This window comes from Channa argus, chromosome 15 (genome assembly GCF_033026475.1).
Source record: "Channa argus isolate prfri chromosome 15, Channa argus male v1.0, whole genome shotgun sequence".
Classification (NCBI taxonomy): Eukaryota; Metazoa; Chordata; class Actinopteri; order Anabantiformes; family Channidae; genus Channa; species Channa argus.
Genome location: NC_090211.1, coordinates 9,195,246 through 9,209,389, shown reverse-complemented (window position 1 = coordinate 9,209,389; position 14,144 = coordinate 9,195,246). Strand labels below are relative to the sequence as shown.

Here is a 14,144-nt window from a genome sequence, read left to right as displayed (position 1 = left end):
AGTTTGTATTTTTGTCACGGTGAAAGATTACCAAACCACGCTAAAAAGTAAAACCTTTGCTGTAACCAAGAACAAATGTAACCAATCTGTGTGAAATGATTATCTACATTAATGGGCAGATACTAGATACTATGATATAACCTGTTTTAGGGAGAGAGAAGAAGGTGGTAGTAGTGATAGATGTAAGAATCCTAAGTGATAGCAACATCAGGAAGAACACAAGAAGCTCCAGGAATACCAAGGCCTGAAAGAAAAGTGTGTATGTTTTAACTGACACAGGATGAGCATCCTAATAACTCTGTCTATACGGGGCTGCATCAAACACAGTAAGCTGCAGTTCTCTGTGTTCCCACACCTGTTGATACTGGCCAGCACAAAAAATGTTCCCACAACATTGGACACCACCAGGTGGTGTCCTGGCATATTGGTGTGTGTGTGTGTATAGAGTGCAGTCATTACCATGGCAATGAGGTGCCTTAAGCATGTTTGGTTTATGTGGTAGAGTAATGGAGACCTTGGTTCTAGGGAAGAAACTGGACCATTAAGCTGTGTTAATGATTTATTTACCAATGCTTTAGAGAAGGAATTAAAAAGAACAACTTTTGGTTGCCTCCTCCAGCACAACAATTTCCTTGTCTTCTTAGCTACGTCCAATGGACTGTTTCACCATAAACTTGGTGGAAAAGGGCTGAAAGATATCTGGATCAAAATCCATTTATAAACAGGTTATGACTATTTATAGCTGCAAACTAGATGAGTTATTGTAGATTCTATATTTAGCCTATTAACATGGAGCTCTACATCATTACAAATGATAAAACCAATAACCCTATATTTATGCCAAGTGTCAATATACTAGCTAACGATCATGACGGCATATAAGAAATCTTACACCAATCAGGCATTACATTATTACAATGTGCAAGTTAATTCAGTGCTAGCAAAACTAAAGATATAACCTTGTAAAAGAAGAAATCATGGCAGAGACTCTGTATTGGGTTGCATTAACTTGCACTGGTGGTCATAATGTTATGCCGATCGGTGTGGAACATAAGAAAGGCCATTAGGAACCATTACATAATGATTTGCTAATATTTGTACCAGCACCTTTGATGGCTTGGGGGGTATTACCTCTGAGCAAAATGTCATACTGCAAGAGGATTATTCCACAACCTGGAAACCTCAAAGGTGTTGCTAATGTTATTCATTTTAATGAATGACTAACTAGTCAGTACAAAATTTTTTATAAAGGTAAAGGAAGTTATAATAATAATAATAATAATAATTATTATTATTATTATTAGGAGTAGTAGGAGTAATGTTTTTAGTTAGTTTTAGTATTCAACATTACAGACTCAGCGTACCCACATGACATGAACATGAAATTACAGTGGATGCAAAACAACCGCACGTCCTTCTTCATACATTGAGAACCTGAAAGTCTGGTTGGGATCCAACTGCGAAGACGACACAGAAAAACACATAGTCTGAAAGCAAACGACGTTACCTTCAAAATAAAAGCATTTAACGGCAGTATAATGGCCTTGGCCTGATAGCCTACTCACTGTGGGTCCCAGTGATCGGTCAAAGCGTCATTTAACGGGAGGCCCAACTTTTGGCGTCTTTAATGGTGTATTGATTAAAGTCAAACTTATTTTGTGAGATATTATTGAACTTTGAAATAACAGTCTAGAGAACTGTTCCGGCGATCAACTTGAAAGATTTTAACTTGAAAGCAATTACCGGAAGTCTTACTGTGGCTACCTTGACCGCGCTGAAGGAGTTGGAGTTGTGGAAAAAAAAAGTCCGGCGGCAGTTCTTAAAGCGGGGACCAAAGAGAGCAGCTCTTAAAGATAAGACCATTTCACTTTAGGAAGTTACTTTCGCAGAAGAACTGTTTGCAGATATTATTTCATACAAAATAAACTTACAGCAAGTTAATCGAGATACAGTTGTTTTGAAGTGGGGAAAATGACTGGGAAGAGAACCTGGTCTTTTGCACTTCTGCTGCCTGTGCTGATGTCAGCCCAGTATCAAGGAGACAACGGAATAGTCGTCCCGGAGCATGGATTTTGTCAGCCGATTTCAATACCTCTGTGCACGGACATAGCCTATAACCAAACCATTATGCCCAATTTAGTGGGGCATTACAACCAGGAGGACGCAGGGCTCGAGGTGCATCAATTCTACCCTCTTGTAAAGGTACAGTGCTCGCCGGAGTTGAAATTCTTCCTGTGTTCCATGTATGCGCCCGTGTGCACGGTTTTGGAGAAGGCCATTCCTCCCTGCAGATCAATCTGCGAGAGAGCCAAGCAGGGCTGCGAGGCGCTCATGAACAAGTTTGGCTTTCAGTGGCCGGAGCGACTGCGCTGTGAAAACTTTCCCGTACAGGGAGACGGACAAATCTGTGTGGGCCAAAACGACTCCTCCGCCGTCACTGTCCCACCCATCATGACTGTGCGGGGGACCCAGGACGCTCCAGTGGTCTCCACACATTTCCGTTGTCCATCTGTTCTCAAAGTACCACCTTATCTGAATTATAGGTTTTTAGAGGAGAACGATTGTGCAGCTCCCTGTGAGCCATCGAGGAGCGGGGGGTACATGTTTTTCAGTGACAAAGAGATTCATTTCTCCCGCATATGGATACTGGTCTGGTCTGTGCTCTGTTGTGCATCTACATTATTCACAGTAACCACCTACTTAGTTGACATGCAGCGCTTCAGATACCCCGAACGACCGATCATCTTCCTGTCTGGCTGCTACACCATGGTCTCTATAGCATACATAGCCGGCTACTTCCTAGGGGACAAGGTAGTCTGCAACGACAGCTTTAGTCCTGACGGCTATAAAACCATTGTCCAAGGCACCAAAAAGGAGGGCTGCACAATCCTCTTCATGATGCTCTATTTCTTCAGCATGGCCAGTTCCATCTGGTGGGTCATCCTGTCTCTTACTTGGTTCCTGGCAGCAGGTATGAAGTGGGGCCATGAGGCCATTGAGGCCAACTCTCAGTATTTTCACCTAGCAGCCTGGGCAGTGCCAGCCGTCAAGACTATTAGCATCCTAGCCATGGGGCAGATTGAGGGTGATACACTAAGCGGTGTCTGCTTCGTCAGTCTCAGCAACCTGGACCCTCTGCGGGGATTTGTGTTGGCCCCTCTCTTTATTTATCTCTTCATTGGGACTTCTTTCTTACTGGCTGGCTTTGTGTCACTCTTCAGAATCCGCACGATCATGAAACATGATGGCACCAAGACGGAGAAGCTGGAGCGGTTGATGGTGAGGATCGGGGTCTTCAGCGTGCTCTATACTGTCCCTGCCACCATTGTTATTGCCTGCTTCTTCTATGAGCAGGCCTTCCGTCCCCACTGGGAGAACAGCTGGGTCACCCACAACTGCAGGAGCCTGGCCATCCCTTGCCCTATGCACACTGGGCCCCGCATGACCCCAGACTTTACCGTCTACATGATCAAATACCTGATGACACTGATAGTGGGCATCACATCTGGTTTCTGGATTTGGTCTGGAAAAACTCTGCACTCCTGGCATAAGTTCTACACGAGGCTGACAAATGGAAAACATGGAGAGACCACTGTGTAAAATAAAGGGTCATCTCATAGTTGCTGGGACTCATTTGTATATTGTTACCAGTTTCTCATGTAATAGGTAAGTAGCACACCGAGTAGCTACTTAATTTGTACAGCATTTGTATTCCCCTCAGCTTTATAGCCACACACACTGAGTGTTGGTGTTTGACAAAAGGACAAGCTGGATAAACAAGGACTGAACCTGACTGTCTGAGCAAATAACAAGCGTGGTTATGGATGACATGTGCTGCAATCCTCTCCTCCCCCTCTCTGGCTCTTTTCTTAAAGCCATCATAAACTCAAGGGGAGTGATGATCCAGCAGCCAAGAACACAGGGAGTGGGGAAATGAGCAGTGGAAAAATAACTGTTCTCTCTGTAAACATTTCATGTGTAATTAAGTAAAATTGTAAATAGTATTTGTACAATTGTGAAATTATATATTTGTATTTAAAGAAAGTAAACACTTTTCATTATCGGCTAGTGTAGCAGCTTTGCTTTCCAAGGTAAGAATAGTTTGAGACATGCTCCTTTTTATGATTTCTTTTAGTCATTGCTGGTTAGTAGTTATGTTTTTTATAAATCAAAAGATTGTCAACATTTCATCAACAACATCGGTTTGATAAATTTTACTGTACTATCAGTGTCTTTAAACTGGTCTCTAATATCATCAAAAACCACACCTGTTTCTTTTATTTTTTATGTCTCCCATATATTCAGTTTTTTTAATCATTAAATATTGTCTTGATACACAGTTTCTTTGATGAAAGGAGGGCCATCTTGTTTCACAAGCATGTGTGGGTTGTGTCACCTGAACATCTGTTAAGCCAGACAGCAGCAATAAAAAAAGCTGGAAATTAGCTTTTTCCATCCCTCTGGGAAATGCTGTCAAATAAACACAACTCTCCTGTTAATAAACCACCTACTTGCTCTGTATATTCTGAAATATAATGCAGATATTCTGTTGTGTATCTGAGAAACTGGTGCCAACCTGCAAGAATGAGGTGGAGGACTTATCCTCAATGCAGTTGCCTTGAAGGGCCAAACAAAACAAGAAACCTTTTTTGTCGCCTGTTGTTTGAGAGGGCTCATCTGGCAAAAAGGAGTCTCTGCAGATGTATAGGTGGGAAAACTTTCCTGCCTGTTTCATGGAGGGAAAACAAGGGTGTTCAGCTTTGCTGTAGTGTTACTTCTCTGGAGCCACTGTGCTGTTTGCCAAGTTGGAATCCCCCAAGCCATGAATGGCTGAAACTGAAGCTTCTCTGGGGTGATGTCATGAAGTAGATGGGTGTGTTGGAGAAAGCTGATCCTCTTGCCTCAGAGCAGAGGCCCTTGGCTAGACGCAGGCAGTGGAGAGTGGCGTGCATATTCAGTAATAAGCGTTTACATTGTTATAGCGTGGGTTTAGAGGGGGACACTGGTTAGAGCTGCACATTTTCTCTGGTTACAGTAAAGTTACTGTTATGAGCATATAGCAAAGCTTTTCTTTCAGTGAGCTCTGTATCGTATGACCTGTTGGTTTAGCTGACGTTTGTCTTTTTTTATCCTTTTGTGGCGTTAACTAAAGATGGGTTATAATAACAGACAAGTAAGGGTGATTAAAGGTAGGAGCAGATACTCTTAAGTGGGGGAAAAAACATAAATCTACCTGTGTTTCATCTATTCTGCTGCGTTGCGCCCCCTCTGCCTCGACCCTCCCTCCCTCTCTCCACACAGATGAATGGGGGGAATGTGAGTGACTCAGTGGAGCAGTGCTGGGCCTTTGCCTAGTGACAGACAGTCTCATGTGCACTGCTCACTTCAAAGAGCTGCTGAAACCTGACTAGCTCCTTGTAAACAGTGCCGCCTGGCCCGAAGGCCCACTTCCTGCGCTTAACTCAACTTAATGGCTGGCTTGTTTGGCTTTGCAGTGAAGCAGAGAAACGAATGAGGAGCGAGAGAATGAGGAGAAGCGGCATGTGGGTGGGGTGCTGGTGGTAAGGAGAGTGAGATTGTTTTAGGGTTTAGGGGAGGAGGGGTTTGGAGAACATAATGGAAAATTCGGTATTATTTAGTTGCTTTTGTCTTACTCCAGGGGAAAACAACAAAAGAAGAAGGAAGAAGAGAATCCTAATGAGGAGAGACATGACTGTGATTTTGTGAATATTTCAACTTAAACTTTGGATCTCAAACTGTTAAAAGTAAACAGAATCAGATGTTCTGCAATTCACTTGTGCCAAGAAAAAGAAAAGCTTTTCAAAGTAAATTTCTCTCAGTCAATGTTGATGTGTGTGTTGCCTGACCCATCTGGGGCAGATTAGGCTTTACCTGTTCGACCTTAACAGGCCGATACTGTTTGGAAAAGTAAGACAATCAGGTTTATAATTAAACACTGTGACAAATACACTGATCTGCTCATGTTAACTACAAAAGAGGTGGTAGCTATCTGCAACAGACCCTTTTCGTTTCATGTTGATGCCCAGTTTTTCAGTGGCAACCATCTCCCATGTTGCTGATCTAAGATCTTAAGCCTTGCATGCAGCCGTTTCCTGCTTGCTTGAGGGCAAGAAGGGACAAGCCAAGGATCGGGGGGTAAGACAGGAAGAATGCCTTCAGAGTTGATATTATGATCTTGCTCCTACTGGAAGAAGGTCTTGGCATGTCAAAAAGGCAATCATGTCAGTCACAAGTGCCAGGGTTCTTACTGTTACTGGGAGACATTGTCAGGGACAGTGTGCCACCAACTGTGTATTACTGTATAAGGATCATTTCAGGCCTATTCAGGGGTTTAAAAGGATTGAGAAAAAGAGTGATATAAGGGGAAAGAAAAGGGGAAAAAAACACCCAGACATGTAGTAAGCCTGTTTCTAATCAAACCTTGGCACAAACTCAAAAAGCACTCCTGCTATGAAGGCTAACACTGGATTAGTCACAGTCATACATTATCCTAACCATATGAGAGCAGCTGAGATTTTCCAGAGTGCACACTATATCTATCTTTCTTGGTCTCCCTTGAAATCTCAACAGGAAGTGCAATATGTGCTCTCTCTTCCTATCATGGCTTTCAGAGGCGCCCACTGTGAAGTGGGATGGAGCGTAACAAGTTGGCAGGAGACTGGAAGTTTAAATGTGCATTTTAGTTTCTAACGTTCCTTCAAGGCCTCCAGCCATGAATTGTGGGCCTGACAGTCACATGAGGTGTTTGCTTCTCTGCATTTCTCTTGTCTCATTTGAAATTACTTTCTTAAGTTTATTTCCAGCTTACGCCCCGTTTTATACTAAAAAAAACGTAGTTAATGCCTGAAAGGTTTTGACCTATTTTTTAAATATAAAACACAAAAGTACTTTTTGATTTCTGCTGTTCAGAACAACCATTTGTCTGGAACTTTAAGTGCACAGACCACACAGGTTTGACTTTGACAAAGAAAACAAATACACACAACTGCCTGGAAGAGACTTGACTGTGTGATTGTTTCACTCCTGTCCTTTAGTGCGAGCGTTTGGTATCAGGGAGGAAAGTGAGGGAGTGCCTCAGAGCCTCTCCAGCTGCTGAGCAGAGAGGTGCCGACAGCTGCTTGACAGATATTTTGGGAGCCTGCAGCACACAGTGGGGATAATAATGGGCTTGAACTGGAGAAGTGTGTGGAGGGGAGGGAATGGTTAATGTGCATCCAGACACCACAGTGTGTACACAACCGTGCCACTATCATAAACTTTAGGGGTGAGGGTGCAAGTAGCAAATGATAACACGAGGAGGAGAGTGAAGTGTGTGGTGTTTGAAGATAGTGTGTTATTTCATTGTCTTTGCATGTTTTATATTTAAATGCATTTATGGAAATGCGATGCAGTTGTGGTTTATTAAGTTGTATGTTTTCACTTCACACACTCACAAACTGTTTGTTAAAACAGTATTAATATCCAACGCTCCTGCAAGAATCTGGATGGTCAGACAATTATTTGAGACCTGGATCACCTTTTAGATTATGGTTACATAAATAGCCCAAAGCACTGACTTTGGCCTGTCATGTTTGATCATGTCCATATGTCTCGTTATGAATCTTGAATAAGTTGTCCTCTGTTGTGTATGCTTGTGGAACGAATTACACGCATATTTGGTCTTACATGCATCAACATGAGCAATATCAGTAATGTTTACCTCAATTTTGGAACTGTGACTGGACCAATCTTTTCCCCTCCTGTATCTGTTTGTTGTTATGAAATACAAATAGTAAAATTCTCAGTTGTGGGAAGCTATTTTGGCTTGTGAAAAAAAAAACTTTCCGGATACAGTCAGCTGGTGCAAGTTGGTTGCAAAGAGTTACAATGGTTGCAAAGAGTTGTTATGCAGTTTTAGGGATTAGAAACGACGGCTGGCACTGCCCAGGCTCAACAACTGTGAAGGTAATTGCCAAGGTGTCATTGATAAGGAAATCAAGCCGCTGTAGATCCATTGCAAAGCAGTGAAATCATTCTTTTAGGCTGAATAATGATTTATCACAGCACTCTGACCACCTGCACTACCAGGTAAACTAGGGGTAAACAGAACGAGACTGTAATGATCTGACCTATTCAGTTTATCTCCCGTTGGCCTCAGTAAGGTCTCAGACTTCGATGATGACTTATTGAGTTGGCTCCTCTGTGGCGAGCACCCCCCCCCCTCTATTTTGATGGATGCTGCTCTTTCTTAGGAATGGACAGCCCCGGCTCCATCCCACTCCAGCGCAGGACAAGGAAAGCATGGAGAGCAGCACACTGCAGCCATGTCCTGAGAGCGCAAGCAGAGGAAATATACAGCTTCAGGCAAGGTGGCAGCAGAGCTCCTGTGTGAGCGTCTGTGCGTCCATCTGTCTCTCTCTATCTCTGTGTGTGGTGTGTGTGCATTCACTTGACTGCCTGTGCTTCTGAGCTTGTGCTCGTGTGTAAATCTAAGTGAATGAGTAGTGGTTATAGGAGGGCTCCAACTCTGTAGGTTCCCTCTGTAATTTCATTCTTTATAGCGTAATCGCTTCCATGTGGGCCTCACCAACGAGAGAGTAATGGAGAGGCCTCATTGCAAAGGTAGGAGTTAAACACATAGAAACACTGAGGCTCACAATTTCTCCATCTCATGGAAAACGGATTGCCAATTCTTTTAAGACTAGATCACTAGGCTGCAATAAGACTTTTTTAGACTTTTTGAGGTTATAAAAAGCTTTATGACTTACTTTAATCAGACACGTTTTCACACATTTATTAAACTAAAATTACTGTACATAACTTGTTTGCCATTGACAAATAAACCACAACAGTGCACAATGATCTTCCAGACCTGCATGCAACCCAGATATAATCTAATTCTTCCAATATCTGAATGTGTCAAATGTGTGAAATTACAGAAAGTCAAGATGCCTAATAAGCTCATTAGTCATTTCCTTTAGGGAGATATTCAGATTTCTTTGTGGTTTTCCTTTGCAGCCTGGGTTTTTGTGTGGTGGCTGCCATCACTCATGTTGAGCTGTCAGCTGGAATGCCCTGAGGACTCCTGGGCAGTCACGGTCAATGTGTGAAACCAACAGTGAGTGAAAAACAACAAGATGTTTTGCATAACTGGATGAGCATTTGAAGACACAGGTATACAGATCATTTTCTAATGCAGCTGGTTGAAACTATAAGGTAGAAGAAATCCCAATAGGTCAATAATATAGACATAGTAAAGATATGAGCTGTGTAATGTGATCTGAATTGAGAATGAATTCAAATGTGTATGTAGGATTAAATGGTATGTTACTAACCTTTCAATAGGTACTGTTGATATTGGTATGGTGAACATCGCCCCCTGCTGTTTCAACTCAAATAACTATGATGCATCTTGTGAGCTGAGCGATGTAGTAGCTATGTTATACTTTATCTATCTATGTATATATGATGAAAGAGTTTTAATTAGACTGTCCATTATTTCCCAAAACAGGCTCCTTAGCGGAAACACATTCACTATGCTGTGGAAACAATGTTTATCCTGTAGGTGTGAGCTGGGAGAGTGTCAGGAGGGAAGCCAGGGGTCACTGACCAGCTTAAGTATTACATTTTTCATGGAGCCATGAAGGGTTCATAATATTTTGTAAAGTTTTGCATGTTTTTTAGCTACACTTCCAATATGTATCTATGGTGGCCTTATGGTACGAGAAGGAAGCTACATAAGGCCACATAAGTCTAAAATCCCTTCGTATTGTCTCTTTATGATACCAGTGCTATTATTACATTTGTTTTATGTCACGGACAATGTTATAGTGCCACACTATGTCACCTTTCAAGTTGTTCTCTGTAATTCTAAAATTTGTAGTTTTGTTGTCAATGATTTTGATTCAATTGCTTCCTCTTTGTCAGCATAAATTGTTTCCCAAGACACATGTTGAAAGTCACAAACTAAATGAACCACACCAGACATGTGTCATTAATCACAAGCACAAACACTTATCACATCAGACCTTATGGAAAGCTGCAGAACAATTCTTGATGTTTAATCACTGAAGCCTACTAACAACCAAACCTCTGAATAGGGATGTGATAGACTGAGGAACAAAGGCATGTTTTAAGCTCTTTTTTTAAACTTGTGAGCCTAAATTATCTGGTGGGTTGCAAAGTGTGCGGTGCAAATTATTTATGATACACTAGACTACAACCACAAATCAATAGCCCAGCAGACAAGAAAGGAAAAGCATCACACTTATAAACATGGATATCATTGCAGATATTTGAATGTATACTGAGATAGAATTTATGATGTGCAGAAATATGACTGTATTATCAGAGCAGAGAGTATACTTTTTTGTAAGTTTTAGCCAGCTGCGGCCTTTCTTTGTGGAGTTTACATGTTGTTCCTGTGCTTGTGTGGGTTTTCTCCAGGTACTCTGTTTTCCTCCACAGTCCAAAGAAATGCATGTTATGTTAGGTGGTAACACCAAGTTGCCCAAAGGTGTGAATTGGTGTCTGTCTCTATATGTTTTTAAGTGTTGGCCCTGAGACAGACTCGTGACCAGTGTGTACCCTGCCTAGCTGGGATAGGCTACAGTCCCCTGAGACCCTGAACAATACAATCAGTTAAAAATAATGGATGGATTGGTTATGAAGTGTCTAGTGCTTTGTTAGTTGTACTCTAGGTGGCACTGATGTCTTAATGTTTGGAAAAGCTGTAAAACAGGCTCATCATACCTTGTAATGACAACAACAATATTCAGTTTTGGACCATTATTTGTAAATGAAACACACAACACTAATAAAAACAACTAATAAAACATTCTTACCATTTGCACCTTACTGGAAAGACATTTTGACACCACAGGGCTCAGTAGTTCAGCTGTAAAAAGATAAATGCATGTTATTTGATCCATTAACTTTCTGATAGGTCCTGGTAGAAACACGAGGGTCTACATTTGATGTAATGTAAATATTAACTTTTAAGATTTTCTTTAAAATTACAAAGCATATGTGCCGTTTTTATTATTATCTCCCCCAAACCAAAATATGCCTGTATTCAGTTTTTTTTTTTTTCCAAGAAATATTGGCCTTATGGTCTGGCCATATCCTATATTGTATGTACAGAATACAATCACCCACTCCGACAATCACCACCTTAACGTGGTGGAGGGGTTTGTGTGTCCCAGGGAATGAGAGGGTCACCCTCTATGTGACTGAAAGTCACTTGAGAGGAAGGGTCTAGCTGTTGTTCGTTCCTCAGAATCCAGCTAGAGGAGCTTAAAATCGTTGCCTAGAAGAAAGATGTCTGGAAAGCTTTACTAAACCTGCTGCCACTGTGACCCAACTCTGGATAAGCAGAATATAACGGCTGGATGGATGGAGAGAGCATACAATCTTACACTTCTAGCACTAAGTGTTATATCATTTCGGATATTATTCCTGTTGTGTTTTACATTTCATTTGGACAACAAAAGGACAACTTATTCATTTTTTCTATCTAAAGCATTACCCATAGTTTTCAGGTTTAATGTTTACTCACATTAGAACAGATTCCTATTCAAAGATTCCTATTCACAGTGTAAATTCCCTCTCCACTCTGCCATGACTATCTCCAGTCTATATCTATGCTCTGTTTTTCAGCTTGATTCAGCTTGTTTGATGGTTCTGGTAAAGATACGGAAGTTTTACATTTATCACAGCAGTCAATCAAGGACAGAGAGCAAACTACCAAACTACCGTACCTGCATGCATACCACCAGCTGGTAAACACAGCAGCCAGTGTCCACTCAAGGGGAAAGTGGCCCTGTGGCTAGATTACATTAATTATGCTACTACAGGCCTCGGCTCTGTGGGAGAAGTGCAGTATTATGACTTTTTTCTTTCTTAATGAGCAGTGCAGCAGCTTTCTCTGCATGTGTTTTCTTTTCCCAGGAAGCTGTCACATCTTATTTGAAACACTGAGTCAGACCTTATTAGATTCTGTGTCTCTCTCAGTGTGTAAAATATATAACACAGAGATTTGTTTTTATACGGTGACAATATCATGCAGTATCATAGCAATTATTAGCTTCACCTGTTTGACCCATTAACGTTATTACAATCAGAGTTCAGAGTTCTTAACAGAAGCTTTCACAGTGTCAACCAGTATGTGCTATTGCAGTTTCCTAATAACATGTAGAAGAGATATCAAGATTGTTTAAGAGATCACTGTGTGTCAAAATATTCCTTTACATGCTGGAGCCTGCAGCAATGTGTGAGTCTTGTAGTCTCATGGAGGATGTTGGTACAACACAATGTAAGAAATGAAAGGAGTAGAGGCTGTGTTATCTAGTTGATATATTTTTTTAGCGATCTGTTCAGTAATACATGTGATTATTGTATTTTTCTAATGAAGTTCAGTTTTATTCCACCTCCAGTTCCTCAGAATATTGAGAAACGTGTGGAAAAATGAACGTGGAATTACGTGGAATTCAGCAAAGGTAGGACTGGGCTAGTTTCACAGCAGCAGTTATTAAAATGTTGCTTTCTAGTTTTTGTTACTTAAAATCAGTAATTCACAAATTTCACTAATAGCAAATTCAGAAATAGGAACACGATATATTCAATAGCACATACAAATCTAGAATATAAAAAGGTCCAACAAAGGCATCTGTGTGTGAAGCCTTTTGGTAAATGTTTGATTTGAGAATTCTTCCCTCACAGAAACTAAAATAAGCCCCTCACAGTGGTATTCAGTTTGATCACTGATGTGGAATTTGGGAAACTTGAATGGGAGTGGGGTGGAAAGAGATGTTATAATCCCCGCACTGTAAAACATCCTACAGGACATTTAGTGAAATTAAAGAAACTGTAAACAATACGTATGTGACAGCTCATGACACTAAATAGTTGAATCAACCTAATATCTTAGTTAACTGGACTATTTTTCTGAAGTATAGTTAATTTAACTGAGCTAGTTTTACTCATACACAATACTTATAAACTGACAGAACATTTGATTATGAGTTGAGCAAACTTGAAATTATTTACAGTGTTCACTAACACTTTTGCATTCAACTTCATTTATTCCTTTCATTAACTCTGATGTACTATCTATATATGGAGACAGGTTTTAAATTGTTATGCAGTTGTTCCCTCATGATTGCATCCCATAATAAATTATGTGTGATTTTAATGCACTGTCAGATCTACAGTCTTAAAAACATATGTTCATCATGAGAACAACAGCCGGACCCCCTTGAGACATCTCCCATGGCACCAGGTGGATGTGTTGGCACTATTTCCTTGGAAACTGTGTGATGGGATATGGAGTGAATTAGTAAATAATTGTTGCAACTCTGAACTGGTTTATTTTGGGGCTGAATTTTCATGACCTAAACACCAAAGGTAGAAATGATCTCCCACAGTTGTACTTGTACCACCCTGATTCACTGACCCATGATACACCACCCAATCATTGTAGCATAATACTTTGAAATCTGCCTAAACAATGAAGAATCACATGACTAAGACCCTGATAAACTATTAATGTTGTACACTTAAAGTGCTTCTTTGCATATTTCTCCATTTAAGGAAACTGTCCCACATTAGTAAAACCATACTCTGGCTTATTTCAATTCACATTTTCTAGTGGTAATGAAAAACTGACTGAAAAAAAACTCACATATATACATATACATATTTTAGTGCAAATATGATTGGGAACACTGCTTTATTTAAAGCATGTTTATATCTTTAACATTATACATAATTTAAACTGGACTTGTCTGTGGCACCACAGGTGTGCGGTCAGGTGATTTCTATCACGTGACATTCCCAGCTTTAATTTGACAACTCAGGTACAATAAGCATGCGATCAAACAGGAGAAATGCCACATTCACAGTTTAGAGATGTCCCAGATTGCACCAATCCATCGTACTGCAGCAGAGTCGGTGCTTTAATCACGCAGAATTTACGAGCCCGTTGTTCACAATCGCAGCTCTGCAGTCCACAGGGATAAAATGAACCTTGTCATCAGCGGCGTCACCAGCATCACAAAGTTCAGCTGCAGCATTGATAAGTGACAAGGCAAACAGGGAAATCGATAAACGGCAGCGTATTCAACAAACAGCGCACAATACGACCT

At 40.9% G+C, this 14,144-nt stretch overlaps 1 protein-coding gene across 1 annotated transcript; it reads left to right on the top strand.

Annotated features, from left to right (window-relative positions):
• The first annotated feature begins 1,763 nt into the window (after nt 1–1,763).
• fzd2 (frizzled class receptor 2) lies at nt 1,764–4,335 on the top strand. Its single transcript, XM_067476748.1, has one exon. It carries the CDS (start codon nt 1,972–1,974, stop codon nt 3,598–3,600), a length of 1,629 nt encoding a protein of 542 aa, XP_067332849.1. The 5' UTR covers nt 1,764–1,971; the 3' UTR covers nt 3,601–4,335.
• Nucleotides 4,336–14,144: the final 9,809 nt, after the last annotated feature.

Bases quoted from the DNA above. Each gene is read 5' to 3' on its own strand.
- fzd2 (XM_067476748.1), top strand. From the start codon at position 1,972: ATGACTGGGAAGAGAACCTGGTCTTTTGCACTTCTGCTGCCTGTGCTG.